The sequence below is a fragment of the Tetranychus urticae genome, chromosome 2, assembly GCF_039701765.1.
Source record: "Tetranychus urticae isolate SD_2017Ah chromosome 2, NJAU_TeUrti_SD_1.0, whole genome shotgun sequence".
Taxonomy (NCBI): domain Eukaryota; kingdom Metazoa; phylum Arthropoda; class Arachnida; order Trombidiformes; family Tetranychidae; genus Tetranychus; species Tetranychus urticae.
In genome coordinates, this window is record NC_142959.1 from 26,000,605 (window position 1) to 26,021,544 (window position 20,940).

The window sequence follows — 20,940 nt, forward strand, 5'->3', positions numbered from 1 at the left end:
AGAATTAGAAACACCAAGATTTACCTTCTTTTTTATATGTTACGCTTTTCAGGTAAAGTTACAAAGGAAAAAAGGGAAAGTGTGTTTATATGGATAAGAAAATATTTTTGCCAATGTATCAACGATCGTTGAGTGTAACTTGTTGCTGTCATTGTAACTCCTCCTTTACCGTCACCACCACCATCATGATCCTCATCTTGAGCTATCATATCTAACCTTTTGTTAAATATCATAAGATTGTTGAAAACGTTGATTGTTTTTTTTCCTTTCTTTTAGTTGTGTGTGTTTGTGTGTGTATTTGTGATTCGTATAGAAGCTTGAGTTGAGTATTGAGGGACACGAATGAAAAATGATACACAAAAGGCTTTTCCTAACCTGTTATTACTTTAACGTCACGGATCGTATATTTTGCCTCAACATTTCGCCGTTTTTCATCAACAATCCAAACATACTCATATCATCCTTCATCTCAGCTCTATGCTTTTGAAAGATCCCACACTGTAAATAGCCTCTGGTAGCCATAATCAACTCCTAATATAAGGTTAATTTTGGATTCCTTTTTACACCTTGGTCATATCAAAACTATCACTTTCCATCATCCTCTTGGACTTTCCCAAAGAAACGCTTTTTTGGTACGCTTTTGACTTATCCTCCTCCTCCTCCTACAACTCCTACTCTTACTCCTCCACCACCACCATCTTTACCACCTCCTTTTTTCTTGATCATCTCTTCTAAAGGAAGTTACTTTAAGGCTAACTTTGAAATGAAACAAAGGTAGATATTGGCAAAAAATGCTTCTCCATTGCTTCAATGATTTTGGAAAAACTTTTCTCCATCTTCTTCATTTGTCCGCCATTTTCCGATTTTTCTCATTTTCCTTTGAGTTGCATCTTCCATCCTCTTTCTTTGGACTCTGGTTAGATTTGGACTTCTGATATAATGGCAATTACTGAACATGAAAAGTCCTAGAAACCGAATTAACTTGCTTTGACAATTTCCTTTGTTTTCACTGTCCTTTACTGGCAATCGTCCCATATTTGTGTGTCTTCAGTAAAATTAAATTTAAACCAAATGTTGAGCTTTTTTGGAAAATTTCAATTTACTGACCCCTTTGCTAGACTGCATTTATTTAATCATTTTGATTTTGTTATTTGTTCCAATTGCATGAAATGCAGTCACCTCATCTTCATCTTAATCACCAACCTTAGTCTTCCTGTAGTTTTGTCTCACTTTTTTCCTATTTATGTTTTATATCCTCTTGAAATTTTTGTTGCCTTTGCTAGAAACAAGTCAAAAATTGAAATAAAATAAAAATAAGCATTAGTTAATGACAATTTGTCATGATTATCGAGATTTGTAATGTCAAACTGAATATTTGATTCTTTATACTTACATTGCGTTTCTGTATCATAAACTTTATTTCATCTTCTCTTCTTCTTCTTTTTCTTCTTCTTTGCTCTTGTTCAACTTCATTTCATGAAACTTGATTTTCTACAACTCCATTTATGATTGAATTCTCATTGTAAAAAGAGGTAAACTCTGTTTCTCGTTAATGAGGACCAATTATCACGTGAAATTTTATATTACAATTTAGTCTCTTCTCATCTCTTGATTACCATCATTAACACCATGAAAATATGGGACTAAACGGGATTGTATGTCCATGACAACTAATGTGCGATAGCCTTTTGGCAAGCCATTGCTTTCTAGCCTCAGGTACAACTCTTGATTTAAACGTTAATTGTATTAACCAGTGTTTAAACGGCAACATCGCATTTTGTATGTTTGCTCAAAGAAAGTGTTGCCCAAACGTCGCATGATAGTTGATAGATACAAAACAGCATTTCATGCCATTATTGGAATTTGCAAGGTGAATTCATCATAATGATTGTCATTTTGTTTCTTGCAAATTAGTGCCACCACCAACAAGTGAATGCAAAAAAAAAGGTAAAATGTTAATTTGCATTGTAAGCGTCATTACTTTCCATTGTTTTATCCGTTTTACTGATTCTTCATTATCATCTTTTCTCATCATCCAACTGTTGAATAGAGTCTTTTTGTTTCATCTCACAGTATGATAATGAAGTTGAAATGTTGAAACAGGGTGAACACAGTCAGGTTGAGTGATAGAATTGAATGAAAATTGAAATTGCCAATGTAATGATAATAAACGGGAGTCCAATGTTATATTACCTGGGAATATTGAGAGAAGAAGAGAAAAGGTAAGAAAAGTATTTAAAGTAAACAAGACGATGAAAAGCATAAGATGATGGTGATGAAGATGAAGAGAGAGAGAGAGAGAGAGAGAAATCAAGGAAATGATCAACTGGTTTAGACTCGGTATTTTTAAGTGTAAACCCTGTTTCATTTAACTTGATTTATGATCATTTCCTTGATTATCACTTCTCAATTTTTTAAGCTTTGAGGTGTGGTTGATGATCAGGCTTCCATCCTCATGATGTTGATGATCAACAGTATCATCGTCATCATGAAAGAACCTTTCAAGGTTGACCAACAGAGTAAACCCTTTTTGCGTTTCACTTATTAATTGAATCCGCCAGATAATTTAATTTTGTACCAGAAAATGGTTCATTTGTTCACAATTAACTGGTAACAATAGTTTGAAATTATTTCTCCTCATAACCTGATATTTGTATTGATTTGTAGATGATTATGTTTAGATTGTTGGTTATTTGTAACTTGAAATGAAACATAATTTATCTTTCTCATGATTTTATATTTAATAAATGTTTAACCACCAGTCAACCTTGATTAAATAAGACAAGTAATCAAGTTGAACTGATTAATTTATAACAGCTATTTGATTCAGCTTGGTATTGATGTACCTGATTCAATATTTGATTTGAAATATTGATAATTAATAATTGACTTAAGCTCATAACTTGTGAATCTTTTCTCAACATCTTCATACAAATATACAAATCAACACTAAAAGAATGAGAATTTGCCTGTTTTATGAATTATCGGATAAACTTGATTTTGCCTCATCTTAGATTATCTTATATTGACAAATAATAATGATAACTCATCATGATTGAAAAGCTTAAGGTTGTTACATTTTGATTTAGGTTCAATTGTTTACCTAAAATTTTCAATTTTCACTTCTACTCTTCGGGATTGAAACAACCTTAATCAATTCACACAATCAATTGTAATTTGATTGTAACTCCTATTTTTTCAATGGGGTCATGAAAACTCAATATCAACATTTTTCTCATTCATCGTTTATGTTAATTATTTAATATCAGCACGAGTTTCACGCAATCAAAGTGTGAATAACAGAATGCACTTGATGTTAAATAATTACTTTTCAAAGTAACGATAAAAGGTTTAGCCATAGTAACCGGTTTATCTTCAACTATCAAGTAAACAGTTAAATATACACTAGTAGTCAGGGTTAAGTTAACAGAATCGCAGATTTTATTCTTAGTCGCCATCTAACAAGAAATTAAAGTACCTTTCGAATTTAATTAGATACCGAAGTCAGTTTCAAGTCACTCAGTGAGTCGATTGACAACAGAACGAGTTGACTGGAATCATTTGGTCAGACAAAAATTTTCCACTAAAACGGAGTATCGGTGTGTTTAGATATGTGAAAGGGTTGAAAACTAGAAAGAGTGAAGAAATTTAAATTTTGAATCACTAAACTGTATTCTGAGACACCCTGTCCTTGATCAGAATTACTCTTGATAGAACTACAATTAATGTTTTTTTTCCTGAGAACTGATTTACCATTCTCTAATAGTATACGTTTCATTTCTGCAACTTAACTCGTTCTAAAGCTATGAACGGTTGAAATATTTCATTTTGACTAGATTTTATGAAGATTATCAAGACTATTGATATTGATAAATTTGATTGGCTAGCCAGTCGAAATAGTTGAATTTGGCTGTGCCGACTGTACAAGCTCAGTCGCAGCCAGTCACTTATTCACCTTCAAGCCAGTGACTTGATCATCCATCGACTAGCTTCGGTATATAAATTTAATTTTGCATAGTTTATATTGTTAAGTGTCTCTGAAAATTGTATATGCTTAAGATGGCGACACCTAAAAATTATCTTAAATCTGGACCTTTTTTGTTAACTTAAGACTGGCTACTAGCGTATTGAAGTTGTACACATGATTTGGAGTGGACCGTTGATAGACTGTTAATTGAAGGTGATGACAGTGCCATAGAGGCTGCAACTCTATCATGGTTGATTCCATTGTCATAATGATGTGGATTATGATGATGATGATTATTGTGATGATGACCATTGGATTGCCCATTTACATTCGAGTTATTACCATTGCTACGGTTATTATTATTACTATTATTTTCATTATTGCTGCTGTTGTTGCCATTATTTGTGTTATTGTTATTTACTGACAAGGGGGGTACCCGAGGTCATCCGAACCGATTTCAATGATTAGTGTGTCATTGAATTCGTCTTATTGAAAAACAATATAGTTCGTCTTCTTTTGAGTAGCAAATGGACAGAAGGGTCGAAAAGCGCCATTTATTGTCTATCGCTATGCATAGATCAATGTGAAAGCAATAATATGAACCCATTGCGATGAGGCTTTTTGTTTCTTTCATTTTATTTTGTATGCTCTTTACCATACTTTACATGTAAAAAATTGAATTTTAATTCCGTTTTTCTCGTTAATCTTTAATTTGCTACCCGGGAGATTTCGAGACAATTAAACACTCATAAAACCTAATTGGTTTCTGATAAAATTATTAAATTTTATTCGGATGACCTCGGGTACTTCCCTCGTGAGTCATTATTGACTGAACAATGATGATTGGCTGAGGAATGACTTGTTGATGGAACTGGTAAACCAATTGAGCCAAATAAATTGATTGAGGAATCAGGTTCATGAGATACACTGAGAGAACCGTCTTTCATAAAGTCCATCATGATTTCATGAAGCATTCAAGATCCAATCAAATGTTTTCAATCGCGATTCCAATAAATGTATAAAACCCAAGTGATTCAATAAGGAAGGGTAGATAAGATGAAAATGACAGCAGTGGAAAACAATGTTGCTACCAATTAATTAAGTAAGTGTATGCGATCCACAGGATTATTTAAACAGCAATTAGTTGACCTTTTCGCATCCACAGTCCAAATGGTTAACCGATGATGATTAGATGTTAACAACAATCATGGAATCGAATGAGAACCAAGAAAAAGCGAAACTAAAGACCACAAGATCATGAGAAAAGACAATCCAAATGTTAATTCAACGTTCACAATTGATCGATGGACAGATACACTTTTCAAAATGGTAAACACTGTATCATGATGTTACTCAATTAGATACTTTGTTATTACACTGGTTTTGGTGAATGTAATGGCGTATTTTTACACTGTTTTTGTTATTGTTGATGATGAAGAAGGTGAAATATATTACGATCTAGAAGACAAAAGATGAGGATCACGATTCAGATAATAGTTACTAATGAGATTCTCTGAGAAGTAGAAAAAACGAGTTGACTTTTGTTTGCAAACCTAAAAAATCGTTTACACACAAATCGAAATGTAAAAGTAACAGTGAAAAAATAATGAATTTTCTTTGTTTCTTTGTAACCCTTTCTCTAGCCTATCTGCATCTTCCTCTTTCTCTCGTTTCTCCTTCTTTCCCTCACACTCTCTTTTTGCCTTTTCTTTGATTTCTCCACTTTCTCTGTCTTACTAACTAACTCTCAACCATTTTTGTTGGACCCTTAAAATTGAATCGAAAGAGGCTCCGCCTTGATCTATTGATCTCGCAGTATCTAAGTCTTCATCTTGCCCGCCATCATTTTGTCCTAAAATAAAGTTTAAAGAAGCTCGGTTAATCACTGGATTTAATAAGAAAACAGAAATAAGTTAAACTAGTTACCTTTTTTGCGTTTGTTTCATCCTTCCATCAAAAACTGTGTTGTGTTCATTTCCATCCTGATTACCATAGTGATGGACTTTCATCCGAGATGATCCAGGTAAGTTGATTTGTTTTAAAAGAAGAGAGTAAGAATGAAAAAAAAGGTTTGGCTTGGTACTTTTTTTGCAACATTGAAAGGGTTAGTAGGATAACATATGATGTGATTTCACATATAAAAAAGAGGGAATCACATCAAAAAAAACAGCCACAGAAGAAAAGGTAAAAAAAGTCTGAAAGGATTTAAGGATGTTGTTGTTGTTGTCTTGAAATCTTTGTCTCTCTAACCCAATATGTTAGACCCACTGCCCCAGGTATCAAACTACCGTTACTATATTTAATTTAATATATCTGTCGATCTATTAAATGACACAGCAAACCATTGAATTGATATGGAAAAAGGGTTAAAATCATTTAGCGTTTTCAATCATCATAATATACCTTGAATTAGATTCAATCAACCTTTTTTTTTATAAATACATTTTCTTGAATTTCCTTTTTTCAATTTACTCTCTCCTTCTCTCTCTCTCTTTCTTAACTCTTTCGTTTCCTTCTTATCTTCCTTTTAACCTAACTGTTCTTTCTTCCTTCTTTCTCCCTCTCCTTTTTTACCTTTTTGATTGTCAAGGGCAAGGGCAAGGAGTTGAAAGGTGAACCGCGTTAAGACATCAACCCTTTACCTCTTGCAACCCAACCCTTAACTCCCTATTGATCCTGATTGTATTACATAACAGAGGTTTTTTCATCAAAGGCCATTCAGTATTCAATTGAATTCATCATTTTCATCATCCGGTTTTACTACTTTCTTTTCAGTTTAACTCTTTTTTTTACACTCAACCAACATTTCACTAATCTCTTTAACCCTTTTCATACCTCCTTATGTTAGTCTTATGATATATATTTTTACATCATCTTATGTTATCAATGGTTTCTTAGGGTCCACATTGTATTCAAACTCAATGAGTATTCACTTGATTTTTCACTATTCTTGTTCAACCATCGCTTTCATTTTTTAACATCAGCCATTTTTATTTTCATATTTTTTTCATTAACATCCTTTTTCATCCCCAGTTTTTTTCTTCATCCTCATCTTCTTCCTTTGCTTTCTTCTTGCTTCAATTTCATTTTTCATTTCTCTTTCTTTCTCATTTGCTTGATGCACTTTTGTCTCAATCAATTTTCATAATTTTGATTCTCTTTCTTCATCTTAATTGCCCAAGGCTGATTAATTTTTAGGTTTCATTGTAAAGCTACAAAGAGTAGAGTACAACTTGATGTATCCATAGTTTCAATCTTCCTCCTCATCATCATCAGCCTCCATCTTTTTCATTAACCCTTTCTTTTTTTGAAAAAAAATCTCATTCTTTTACACAATTCGCTTTTTCCATTTACTTTTTCTTCCTTCATCCTTCCAACCAATTTTCCTCTAACTTAAACTTCTCTCCCTTTCTCTCTGTCTTTCTTCATCTTTCTTCCTCTTACTCTTCTCTCTTCTCTTTCACTCTTCATCCATCTCTCCTTCAGCCTATAGGAAATCTATATTCTTACAAGGCGGAGCTTATTTCTATTCAATTTTGAGGGTCCAACAAAAATGGTTGAGAGTTAGTAAGACAGAGAAGGAAAGAAATCAAAGAAAAGGCAAAAAGAGAGTGGAGGAGAAAGAAGGAGAAACGAGAGAAAGAGGAAGATGCAGATAGGCTAGAGAAAGGGTTACAAAGAAACAAAGAAAATTCATCATTTTTTTCACTATGTTACTTTTAGATTTCGATTTGTGTGTAAATGATTTTTTAGGTTGCAAAAAAAGTTGAACTCGTTTTTTTCTACTTCTCAGAGAATCTCATTAGTAACTATTATCTGAATCGTGATCCTCATCTTTTGTTTTCTAGATCCTAATATATTTCACCATCTTCATCATCAACAATAACAAAAACAGTGTAAAAATACGCCATTACATTCACCAAAAATATCAAACCCAAAACTAGTGTAATAACAAAGTATCTAATTGAGTAACATCATGATAATTTATACAGTGTTTACCATTTTTAAAAGTGTATCTGTCCATCGATGAATTTTGAAGTAACTTTGATTCCATTGAATTACCAATTGGATTGTCGTTTTGTTCCCATGATCTTGTGATCTTAATTCGCAATTTTCTTGGTTTTCATTTGATTCCATGATTGTTGTTAACATCTAATCCTCATCGGTTAACCATTTGGGCTGTGGATAAAAAAAAGTCAACTGATTAAATTGCTATTTGAGTAATCCCGTGGATCGTATATACTTACTTAATTATTCAAATACTTAATTAATAGGAAGCAACATTGTATTCCATTGCTGTCATTTTCATCAATTTTTTCTATCTCCACTTCCTTATATACTTTTATTGCAATCGAAATTGAATCTTGAATGCTTCATGAAATCATGATGGACTTTATGAAAGACGGTTCTCTTAGTGTATCTCATGAACCTGATTCCTCAATCAATTTATTTGGCTCAATTGGTTTACCAGTTCCATCAACAAGTCATTCTTCAGCCAATCATCATTGTTCAGTCAATAATAACTCAGTAAATAACAATAACACAAATAATGGCAACAACAGCAACAATAATGAAAATAATAGTAATAATAATAACAGCAGCAATGGTAATAACTCGAATGTAAATGGGCAATCCAATGGTCATCATCACAATAATCATCATCACCATAATCCACATCATTATGACAATGGAATCAACCATGATAGAGTTGCAGCCTCTATGGCACTGTCATCACCCTCAATTAACAGTCTATCAACAGTCCACTCTAATAATAATGCCAATCATTCCAGTGCAGCTACTCCTGTGATATCACTGTTTAAATTGAAAAACTTTCTCCACCAACCCAAGTTCAAATCTTTGGGCAATAGCAACGATGGTAAGATTGGTAATAACATTTGATGAATTTGTCCAAAAAAAATGTGTTACCTAAAAACCAAGTGCGAGAATGAAAAAGAGGGAAAACAATGAGAAAGTAAATGGACAAAAAGTTTGAATGTGAAGAGCCAAAAAAATAATTTCAAATACGAAAACTTGAGTTGATTAATAGAGTGTAAAAGGTAGATAGAAACGGATCTTACCATTAAAAAAAATCTTAACCAAAATAGATTTATAAATTGGGAAAAAACAAATTGAAATTATAAAGCAAAATAATGAACAGTAAATGTTGAATGATGACTCAAGATCCAATCCAAGTCTAGTTACATAGTTACTCTTCAGAGTCATCTTTTGACTTGAAATAATTGAATTTGTTTGACACAATTAAATTCAAAGGCTTTAATTGTCAATTGGTTAATTAGTTGTAAGAAATAAGGATTAAAATAGATTAAGCATTTTTTATCAGTGATTCTGCTTTTTATTGAATAGAGTTTTTTACGAGTTTCGATAAATCGAAAGTTTGATATCGATTTATCGAACTGCTTGCTCTCATCTGGTTATGTAACCATCTTTTTTTATCCTTCACAATCTGTTGGATTGTCATCTATGGATTTTGCAATGTTCATTTAAATCTACTGCTGATAATTGAACTGATTTTATTATTGTTTTACCTTCCACTATAAGTTAACTCAACTATTGAATAGTGTGTGTTCTTTATTCAGCTTGAGATAACAATACCTCATCTGATTACTTCATGATCAAATGTGAACACTTTACTGTACATCTTTCCCTCCTTTTTCCTTTGCTTTTTTATATACATTTTGTTTGTTATTTTCTGTGTTTACTTATTTCACAGTTGATTTTTTAATTGATTTACTTTTTATTTTGATTCTTGTGTACAATATTGTTTAATTTAACTGACTATAACAAGTGTTTACCATTTTAATACTGCAATAATTTCATTTTCTCAACGTTTTTTATCAATCTTTCTGAATGACTTTTTCACTGCCTAGTAGTTTGTTTACCATACCAACCATTGAACCAGCATCAATCTAACAACGATGATTTCATTCTCCTTTTATCGATTTATCTTTCCATTTCCAATCAAGATTACCAAACATATTCAGGTCCCAACAGTGTGGAAGAAAGTCGATCAGGTTCAAGTGGACTGGATACATCACCCACAATACACCATAGTCTCTACGGAAATCGAAGTGTAGCCAACTCAAGTCCAACCTCTGGTCCACCCCATCAGTCTGTCTTGGTAGTACCTCAGCCGGTGAAAACCTCTATGCCCAATAACCCCACAACCAACGGTACAGGTCGGAAGTATCAGTGCAAAATGTGTCCTCAGGTAGAAGTTATTTTATCCGCTATATCTTAAATTATTTTTTTTTCTCGCCCTTCCGATTTCCACTCATCCAAGAATAAGATTCTTTATCAATGATCAAAATAATATTTAACCTTTACACTCGCCATTTTAAACTCTCACAAGATTAAATGAATCTCAAGGAGTGAGAAAGTTCAGAAAAGTTAACGCAACAATAAATCTAAAATTAGATCTTTGATAGTATTGAATATCACTCTACGAGAAATTTTTTTATAATTGTTTTCATCAAGGAAATGAGTCTGACAATTTAAACCTTTATCTTGTTTTCTTATTCTACTTTTCGTATCCCGTGTAAGCGGAAGCTGATTGCTAAGAAAAAAAATATAAAACAAAAGTAAATTGTTCTCTAGTGGTCAAATTATCTTGATCAAGAGAGGTGTAATGCGTAAAATTGTGAATCTCACTAATGAGTAGTCAATTTGACCATTTGGTCAACTTTTTACCTTCTGTAATTTTTCATTTCGCTGGGAAACAAGCTTACTTCAGATGACAGACTTGATTATTATTGTTTAAATATTTTTTTGCGGTACAATTTATCTTTACGATTTTATCTAAAACTGTTTATGAATGACGTTTCCCTATCTTTGGTCACTTTAGTGGTGACAACTGTCAGGCTAATCTTTTAAGTTTCTGAGTATTTCACTTGACAACCTGTGATGATAAATTGTAAGTTTGTGTGAATGAACATGACTGTTGTAAAAAAAGTTAAGAATGAAATGTGAGTAAATCATCTCGACTGAATATACCAATTAACCAAAATAGATCAACGATAAAAACAGTAAAGTTTACCACTCTGATGGTCAACACTGTACACTCCTAAAACTTCAACAATCATTTTTAAACTCAACATAAAAAATATAAAGACTAAATTTGAAAGGTAAAATGAATGACTGAAGTAGTGAATGAAAAGGGAAATACTGCTTTTGATGATGATGATGATGATGAAAAGTAATACATCTTCGGAAGTGGATAAGATATGTTGACTTTGTATAGGGTCAAGGTTGTCATTTTAAGCTATTTAACTTTCTCCTTCCCTTGAATGAATGCAAAGGTATGGATGACTGATGTCGATGTAACCTTGTCCACAAAAATTTGTTTATGTTAAACAGGTTAATGTCGTTAAAGATTCACCATTCACTTGATAATAATCATCATTATCATTACCATTATCATTATCATTATCATTTGTCACTATTATCATCATCATTCGTCAATTAGAATCAACTCCCTCGATAGGCTTATTATTTAAATTATCTTATTTTCTTGTTTTTTTTCACTTCCATCTTCTTCTTTTCCTTACATCATTTCCTTTCCTACCTTTCATCATTTTACATCAACAATCACAACTACCTTATTTACATGGAGCATTGTCCTAACAGCACTTGAATGGTTACCCACAATCAGTTGAATGAATCGTAATGATACAATTATCCTTTCCACAAAGTCTCTTACTTTGATAGGTTCACTATAGGATTTGAATTTTTGAACACTTGTTTCTCAGCAAATAGTTTAACAATTTTAACCTTTGCACAAAATAAATAACTAGCACTATTGTTGTAACAAAGATATTTTATTTTCAACAGGTATTCGGATCCAAAGCAGATATGCAGCTTCACACTCAAATACATATGAGAGAACCTAAACCGTACAAATGTTCCCAGTGCTCCAAATCATTTGCAAACTCATCATACCTCTCACAACACACGCGAATCCATCTTGGCATTAAACCTTATCGATGTGAAATGTGTCAACGAAAGTTTACCCAATTATCTCATCTTCAACAACATATTCGAACTCATACCGGTGATAAACCTTATAAATGTCGTCACACCGGTTGTAACAAAGCATTTTCCCAGCTTTCAAATTTACAATCTCATTCGCGATGTCATCAAACGGATAAACCCTATAAATGTAACTCATGTTATAAATGTTTTACCGATGAGGCAGCCCTTCTTGATCACATACCTAAACACAAAGAATCGAAACACCTGAAAACGCATATTTGTCATTTTTGTGGTAAAAGTTATACTCAAGAAACTTATTTAGCCAAGCACATGCAGAAACACGCTGATCGTCCCGAAAAACGTTCATCCGGATCTTCATCAACCTCATCCTCTTCAACCTCACCGGTTGCTGCTGGTGGCCCTTCAGCAACTTCATCATCAGTCCCTTCATCAGGCGCATCATCAGTCCCCGTATCAGCCGCAACATCAGTCCCTGTATCCGCAGCAGCATCAGTCCCTTCATCAGCCGCAGCCGCAGCAGCAGCAGCAGCGGCCGCTGGTCTCATTGGAAGATCTCCTGGTAATGGTGGCGCTCCTGAAAGTCACTACGGATGGCATTCAACGTCATCTGCCAATAACAATAATAACAATAGTACCAATAATAATTCCACTAATAATAGTAATAATAATTCAAATAATAATAATCAAAATGCTGTAGCAGCAGCTTACTTCCCTTATGACACCTTTGGTTTTGCCAAACCTGGTTCTGGACCAGTTCATGGTATGGACATTAAATCATCCATGGAAGCAAAATCAAGTGGTTATAGCTCATTCCCTAATCAATTGATTGCATTACACCAGATCCGTAATTATGCATCCATGCCCAATAGTGCGGCATCGATAGCTCAAGAGCATAGGATTTTGAAAGATAAATCATTTTATGACAAGGAAATGAACATTCATCACCCAATATGTACTTCCCTGATATCCAAATGAACTGAACGCATCCATTGTGTTTCTTCATTTAAAATAATATAACACTCATAAACAAAACAAGTCCTTAAAGTGATCATCTTAATTGTCACTGTTAAATCTTAGTCCTCATCATTATCTTCACTCTCTCTCTTCTCTTCTTCTCTTCTCTTTCTTTCTCTCTTCATGTAATTTCTATCTTTACTAATATTGTTTTCTTTGCTTTCTTTTCATCCCAACTTGTTTATTTTCAAAAAAATAGTTTTCAATACTACATTGGATCTAATTAAGAGTCAATCAAAGTAGTTGATTGTAATTTTTTCATCTCTTTATTAGTTTGCTAATTAAAAATTTCACCCTCATCATTCATTTAGTGTTAATTGCTAATATGTTAAGCTTGTCAGCCTGTAATGAATCTTTCCTTAGCTTGACTCAAGCATTACAAACTGTATTACAACAAATTGAAATATCTCTTGAACATCATTTTCATTAATTTGCGAGTTATCATCGTCATTTAATAGACTGATATAATCATCTCCTTAACCTGTCTCATCATCAACTAAATCATCATCTTAATGTTCAATATTTGCTGGCTGATTGAATATTTATTGCTAATAAATGCAAATTAAACAATTTACTTTCAATACATTGTCCATTATCATATGCATCCCCACCAAGTCAAATCAACATTTACAGTCTCAATCAGGTTAACTCTTCATTTTCATTGAATTACTAAATCATATAAACTCAACCATTAACCATATTATTGGCTTTAAATTGGTGATTTAATGGGCTCAAATGATTTGTTAAACTCATTACCAGAAAAACTAAAAACGAGGATAAATCAGAAGATCAAAAACACATAGAAATATGGTTAAATAGTAAACTGTTAAACCAGAAATTAAGTTTACCATATGTTTGAAAGGGTTTTTTTGCCACTCACAGAGTTGACGATTAATTATGACTCGGTCTGGTAAAATAATTAACTTGTCAGGCCACTCATTCAAATTGGAATGTGAATTGAAAATTGTTTATTATTCAATTTGTCTCATTCAATGTGAATTATATCATGATTATCTTAATACTGTTCAAAATTTTACTTGCATCAACCTTAGTAAAGGCAACATTAGTTAAAGATGAAAGTAAGTTTATCCCAATCAAGTTTCTATTAATGTCCTGAGTTTAATGTTTTTCAATGATCTCAATGATTACAATTACGGTTCTTATTAATAGATCTTTTAAAGCAATTTGAAAAGATATTCAATACAAGAGATAATTTTTCAATCTCATTGAAAAATGTTAGATCTCCTGCAGCATGGAAGTTGAAATCGGTTGAAAATCAAAATCTGTTTCAACTACAAAACGGTGAACAAGTAATTGATTTTAGTTTGGATCGTGCCAATTCAAGCTTCAAGATAACGATTAAGAGTCCCGGTTATCCAACAATTAGTCAACATGCTTGGAAATTGTCGGTTCCAATTGTTAATCGAACATCAAACCATAGATTGGTTTTGATTTACTTTGATCAACTGGAAACTAGAGGTTACAAGGATCAGGATAAACTAAAGGCTTGGGTCTTTGTTGACTGTCAATCTTTTGGATTTATTGAACTGAATATCAATCCATTTGATAATATTGTTCCAGGGGAAAATCAAATCACTTTGGTAAGTTGCTTTTTTAGTTTCAAATTATTTGTATTAATTGTTGATTTACTCAGGAGAAGGAGATAAAGGTTAGAGTTGTAGTTGACAAAGGAATTGATCTATTTACTGTCTTGGATCGTGAATCTTGTCCAACTGCTTCTGCATCACCTTACTATGTTGTTGCTCGGAGCCTTCCTTCAACCAAATTACCTTGTTTCGGGTCAGATGATTTGACAATTGAATCAGGTTCATCAACATGTAGATTAGCTTCATCTTCAGCTACAACATCAACAACAGCAACGACATCCTTCAATCGAGGCCTTGCCATTTTAACCAAAACTCTGATTCAATTGGATAAAACTGTAAAAGATGCAATTGTATCCATTGATCAACAGGTAAATCAAACATAAAAGCCAATTTTTTGCTTATTATTCAATCTCGTCTATTGTAAATAACTTTCGTTGTACAGACTCAAGAAACTAAAGCTTTAAGGCAACGTCTAGAGCAATGTGCACTTTGTCGTTCAGGTAAAATTTAAAGTCAAAAGCTTGATTGATGAGTGAACTTATTTTGACAAATTTTATCAATACACAATTAACACTTTAGATGACAAGAAAAGGTCTTGTAAGGATAATCCTTGTTTCCCAGGAGTTAACTGTAATGATTTGCCAAGCTCACCTCGAGGTTACCAATGTGGTCCTTGTCCTGCTGGTTTTACTGGCAATGGTGTTGAATGTGAGGATATTGATGAGTGTGCTTTGGCCAGTCCTTGTGCAATTGGTGTTGATTGTACTAATCAATTGCCAGGCTATGTTTGTGGGCCTTGTCCAAATGGTCGTCCAGGTTATCCAGCTAAAGGGGTTGGAATTGATTTTGCTCGCAAAAATAAACAGGTAATTAGACTCACATGAAGATTAGTAAATCAAATATGATTTATTATAAATTGTAATTACCACAACCACGTTATACCACGTTAGATCTGTTCAATAGTAAATCCTTGTGAAAATGGTTCAAATGGAGGCTGTAAGCCTAATTCCCGTTGTATTTATTTGACCGCAAATCGCGTTATTTGTGGCGAGTGTTTACCAGGCTTTAAGGGTAATCAGTCTGTAGGCTGTTTTCCAGAGTCCATAAAAACTTGTCCTGATGGAGTTACATCGTGCCATTCAAATGCCTTTTGTTACAAAGTCAGATCAGAGGCTAAATATTCTTGCAGGGTAAGTGATTGCCTGATAAACGGTAATATCATCAAGTAATTTATCATAATTAAAATGGAAACAGTGTGAACCAGGATGGGCTGGAGATGGTCATAACTGCGGTATCGATACTGACATGGATGGCTGGCCCGATATTAAGCTTCCTTGTGAATCAACAAGGTGTAAACAGGTAACTTCTTTAACCTTAATCATTGACCATTATACTGTTTATGAAAAATTAAGATTTTATTGATTAGCGTTAAAACCAAAGAGTTTACTCTTTGGTTAAAACCATGAGTAATGAATCTATTATTTTATCCAATCCGATAGATACTGATACTAGTTGATATTTTAATAGATATCAGTTGTTTTGATTTTTTTAATGCAGTCGTTATTATCAAAATGTCAATTCTTAATTCATTTTGTGATTTTTTAACTAAGTTTGGCCTTGATTAATAATCAAATTAACCAAACTTTGATAATTTAAATTCAATTTCGTGAAAATCTTGCAAAAAAAGCTGTCGCGCTAGTAACTATGACAATGAAACATTTAGGATAGTGATATGAGAGTAACGACTGTAACAAAAATTGTTTTTTTTTCTCATTAATTTTTCAGGATAACTGTCCTTTGATACCTAATAATGGACAAGAAGATGCCGATTCAGATGGTAAAGGTGATATATGTGATGGAGATGCTGATAATGACGGAGTAATTAACAAACTTGTAAGTTGACTAAATTTAATCTAACCGTTTGATGTTTTTTTATCAATTCAAGCCAGTTCAAGTTTTTTTTACATACAATTTGGTTTTTAAATTCAACTTTTTTACCATAATTTATGCTCTTTTAATCAGTTTTATTTAGACTCTAATATATAATTATTATTAATTTAATATTTAGCTCACAAATTAAAGTTGAATTAATTACTATTGACTGGCTTTACAATTGAAGTGTGAGTTTTCAATTGAGAAACTTGTTTATGTTTAAATTCATTTTTTGTCCTCAAGGATAATTGTCCACTTAAAGGTAATCCAGATCAAAAAGATTTGGATAATGATAGTTTCGGCGACGTTTGTGACAATTGTCCAGCAGCATCAAATCCTAATCAACTTGATTCAGATTTAGATGGATTGGGTGACGTTTGTGACGATGATATTGACAATGATGGTATAACTGGATTAGCTGATAACTGTCCAACAGTCCATAACCCAGATCAATCAGATAGAGACGGTGATGGTCATGGTGATGCATGCGATAACTGCCCTAATCTACACAATCCTGATCAATCAGATGATGATAGAGATCTGGTTGGTAATGCATGTGAATCAACATCAGACATTGACTCCGATGGGATTCAAGATAATCGAGACAATTGTAGAACCATCTCAAATGCTGACCAATTAGACACTGATAGGGATGGTTTAGGGGACATATGTGACAATGATATTGATGGTGATGGATTGCCTAATTCATTAGACAATTGTCCATTAGTGTACAATCCTGATCAACGTGATTCAATACCAGGATCAGGTGTTGGGGATGCTTGTCGTAATGACACTGACGGCGATGGTATACCTGATTCAGATGATGTTTGTCCAGACAACAAATTTATCTATGTCACAGATTTTCGATCTTTTGCAACAATTCCATTAGATCCAGAAGGTGATTCACAGATTGATCCTCATTGGGTTGTTTATTCTCAAGGAGCTGAAATTGTTCAAACTCTCAACTCTGATCCAGGTTTAGCTGTGGGCTACCATGCATTTGCTGGAGTAGACTTTGAAGGAACCATGTTTGTTGAGGCCAACATTGACGACGATTACATTGGCTTTATTTTTAGCTACCAAGATAATCGTAATTTTTATACCGTCATGTGGAAAAAATCAGCTCAAACTTATTGGAGACCAACGCCTTTCCGAGCTGTTGCCTCACCGGGAATCCAATTGAAACTAGTTCATTCCTCGACTGGTCCTGGTAAAATACTCCGAAACTCATTGTGGCACACTGGCAATACCACCAATCAGGTAACTTTATTGTGGAAAGATCCGCGAAATGTTGGTTGGAAAGAGCAAACAGCTTATCGATGGTCTCTCATTCATCGACCTAAAATTGGCCTCATCAGATTGAGGATTTATGAAGGAGACTTACTAGTCGCAGATTCAGGAAATTTATTTGATGACAGTTTGAAAGGAGGTCGATTAGGTGTTTTTTGTTTCTCCCAAGAAAAAATAATTTGGTCAGATTTGGTTTATCGGTGCAATGATCAAGTCCCCTTAATGGTTTACAATCAACTGCCTAAAAGGACAAAAGACATGGTCTCTGTCGATCTCACCAAACCAACTGATATGAAGATGATCGGTGGTAGAGTTTGGTCAACTGATAATATTAATAACAACAATGACGCCGACGACGACGATGATGATGATGATGAGGAATCAAATTTAATCCCAATGTAATTCATGACTATAAACTCTTATTAATAGTGAAATTAAATTCAAACCATGCAAAAGTTATTATTAGATGGTGTTATTAACAATTTACATTGTATCTTTTATTGGCCCTTTAACTGTGTTATTAAAAATATTATTACTATTCCATAATGAAATTAATTTTTCCTAATGATTAAGATGTTGACAGTCAATTGATGTTATTTCGTGTTTCAAGCTTCACTTCTGTTCTAGTTAACCATGTAATTGTTAACTAAAAATATTAACCTGACTTTAATGCTGAGAGATTAGACCCTAAAGACTTGAGTTCAATTTAAGGTTAGATTGTAATCACGGGAATAAAGTTAATCTTTGTTTTAATAAAAATTGTACATTAATCAACTTCAAATTAGTGTAATGAGTAAGAGTCAAAAGAACACAATGATTAAGTTAAATTATTCAAGATGATCAATCTTATAAACCATGTGTAAAAATCACATTGACTTTTAAAGTAGCTGTAACTTTGAAAGACAATACAATTCAAGTAGATTAAGGTACTTAATGAAGATACTGATTAAAGGCCTTAAAAACAAGAGTCAGGTGAATGAAAACGATTGTAACAATAAATTAACCTCTAAATAGTGCAACAATTACTTTTAATGACCAAAACTAACCAACAACTAATGGTAAACAAAAAGCTGTTAAATGATCCGATAACCTATTGGGTGATACAAGCAAGGAAATGCTAGTCAATTTTGAAATGAAAACAATTTGACAAAAATGCGTTTTTAATGGGTAAAGTCAGGTTCGATTGTTCCCTGATTATGATTATGAACAGATCCAACATTTGTCATGGATAAATACAGACCTATAGAAAATGATGATTGTATCTTAAAAGCAATCATCATCATTATCATCATCATGTTGAGAAGAAGAAGAAAAATAAGAAAGCAAAGAGGCAAGGAAGAGGAAAAAAAGGATCTTCTTGATGTTGTCGTTTTTTTTTGCCGTACAATTGAAAGGTAACATTAAGTTGAGAATGAAAAGGATAAAGAAGGAAAAGATGTTGATGAAAGCGATGAAGATGATGCTGACGATGATGACGACAGAGAGTAGGAGGAAGATGAAGATGACGATAAGGAGATGGTGATAAAGAAGATCTCAGAGGTGGTTCAATGATGCGCAATATCATATAGAAAGCAAAGTGAAACTGATTCCCATGGATGGAAGATTCACTGAGCCAAGTCATGATAAACATGATTAACATTATTTACAATCTATGGTCCAAATAGTCTTACATTGTAGACAATTGTTCTTTCTTCATTTTCCTTCCATCTTCTTCATGATCAGAAATGATGATATGTTTTATTTGTTTTGGTCAGTCAGCTAGAAAGATGGTTAAAGGTAATCTTCGCACGATCTTCCAATCTCCATGCTTCAGGTTACATGATAAGTTTACTGTTGTTGAATGAAATATCATTTTAGTCTAATATTCATCATAATTATTATCAAATCTTAAAGGAAGCTGATCTGGCCAGTCAACAAATGAGGCTTTGATGTTAGGCCTGAATATCATTTTTGGTTTAGTGTAAAGTAAAAGTGAGAAACTGATATCTATTCATATATTGAATCAAATGCAAATGAAATAATAATAGTAATGAGCCTTGATTAGTACGATTTTGATCATCGTTATCATCATCATCATTCAAAGGTAATAAGGAGAGTCTACTGGGAGGTGAGGTTAATGATGAAACTCGGAGGTCTGTTTGAATGAAGGCACGATTGTGTTGTAGTTGTTGATGGTGATCAAGATGATAATGATGATGTTGTCAGTGTTATTTGATTGTCATTCAATTGATGGATTACCTTTTACCATCAATTAAGGCGATCCAAAAAAAGGTAAAGGAATGGATGATGATGATGATGATGATGATGATAAAGAAGGAAACCTTTTTTTTCATCATCATTGGGAGTCTTTTTGCTTGTTGCTGAAAAGTTAAGAAACAGATAATATAAGAGCAAATTATTTGGTTCATCATCATGAAGATGATTATGGTGATGATGAAGGTGAAAAGTATTGAAAATAACAAGAGTAAGGAGGAAAAAAATGAATTCAACTGATGATGATTGAGATGAAAATGAAGAGGAAATATCCTTTTGGACTCAATCTTTTCATTGTCCTATTCACTGCCATTGTTAACCAACTATCGGATAATCTATTGATTATTACGAGTTAATTACTTGCTCTTGTAATCAGCCTTTAACGGTTAGGCCTGAAATAGGAAAAATGACCAAAAATTGGTTTTACTTTTCAATGTTTACCTTCATTTCAGGCCAAGTTTCGACTCCTTTTTTAGCCTTTCTTGTTCCAAAATTGTCAATTGTTGATTGCAAATTGATTCAGTTCAAATTGTAAGTAATTTGTCAATTTTTTAATCACTTAACTGGTAAGGTTGGCTGTTGATTTACAAATAAAAAAGGCTTAATCATTTTAACCTTTCTCTACTATTTTTATTGTCCGCCGTGAGTTAATCAAGTTTGTTCATTATCTAATGTCAAAGAACTGTGATTTAACTTTTTTCATTTGATTATCGGATTAGTTGATCTATATTCTGATAAACTCAATTGTTTTGATAATACACTGCTACAGGTTAATTCAGTTAAATATTAGGTTGGATGAGATTGAATTTTACGTCCTTTTTTCACTTCTTCTTACCTTGGATTACAATTTTATTTCAATTTAATTCC

At 33.0% G+C, this 20,940-nt stretch overlaps 2 protein-coding genes and 2 long non-coding RNA genes across 9 annotated transcripts in view; 2 read left to right on the plus strand and 2 right to left on the minus strand.

Annotated features, from left to right (window-relative positions):
- Positions 1 to 2,193, minus strand: part of LOC149094217 (uncharacterized) — a 3,431-nt gene extending 1,238 nt beyond the window's left edge. The window contains exons 1-2 of the long non-coding RNA XR_016198987.1: positions 1,394 to 2,193; positions 25 to 1,279 (exon numbers count right to left, since the gene is read on the minus strand). This is a non-coding gene — a long non-coding RNA (uncharacterized LOC149094217). The remainder of the gene's footprint in view (positions 1 to 24; positions 1,280 to 1,393) is intronic.
- The window catches only part of LOC107360435 (uncharacterized), a 20,256-nt gene extending 6,691 nt beyond the window's left edge, over positions 1 to 13,565 (plus strand). Inside the window, exons 1-3 of one of the 6 annotated variants that reach the window (XM_015927092.3) lie at positions 8,336 to 8,843; positions 9,952 to 10,199; positions 11,816 to 13,565. In XM_015927092.3, coding sequence (XP_015782578.2) covers positions 8,336 to 8,843; positions 9,952 to 10,199; positions 11,816 to 12,952 — 1,893 coding nt within the window. In that variant the 3' untranslated portion in view covers positions 12,953 to 13,565. Of the gene's footprint in view, positions 1 to 8,335; positions 8,844 to 9,421; positions 9,607 to 9,951; positions 10,200 to 11,815 lie in introns of those variants that run through there. The other 5 variants (XM_089268038.1, XM_089268040.1, XM_015927094.3 and 2 more) reach the window with 5 other exon arrangements.
- LOC149094218 (uncharacterized) lies at positions 7,896 to 9,279 on the minus strand. Its single transcript, XR_016198986.1, has 3 exons — positions 9,046 to 9,279; positions 8,215 to 8,893; positions 7,896 to 8,146 (listed from the first exon to the last, which is right to left on the minus strand). It is a non-coding gene; the product is annotated as an uncharacterized LOC149094218 (long non-coding RNA).
- A 308-nt stretch (positions 13,566 to 13,873) lies between the features above and the next one.
- Tsp (Thrombospondin) lies at positions 13,874 to 18,371 on the plus strand. The gene is made up of 9 exons (XM_015927088.3): positions 13,874 to 14,070; positions 14,162 to 14,592; positions 14,646 to 14,966; positions 15,041 to 15,098; positions 15,178 to 15,464; positions 15,549 to 15,788; positions 15,853 to 15,957; positions 16,384 to 16,491; positions 16,774 to 18,371. The coding sequence occupies exons 1-9, from the start codon at positions 13,998 to 14,000 to the stop codon at positions 18,220 to 18,222; spliced, it is 3,072 nt and encodes a 1,023-aa protein (XP_015782574.2). The 5' UTR covers positions 13,874 to 13,997; the 3' UTR covers positions 18,223 to 18,371.
- Positions 18,372 to 20,940: the final 2,569 nt, after the last annotated feature.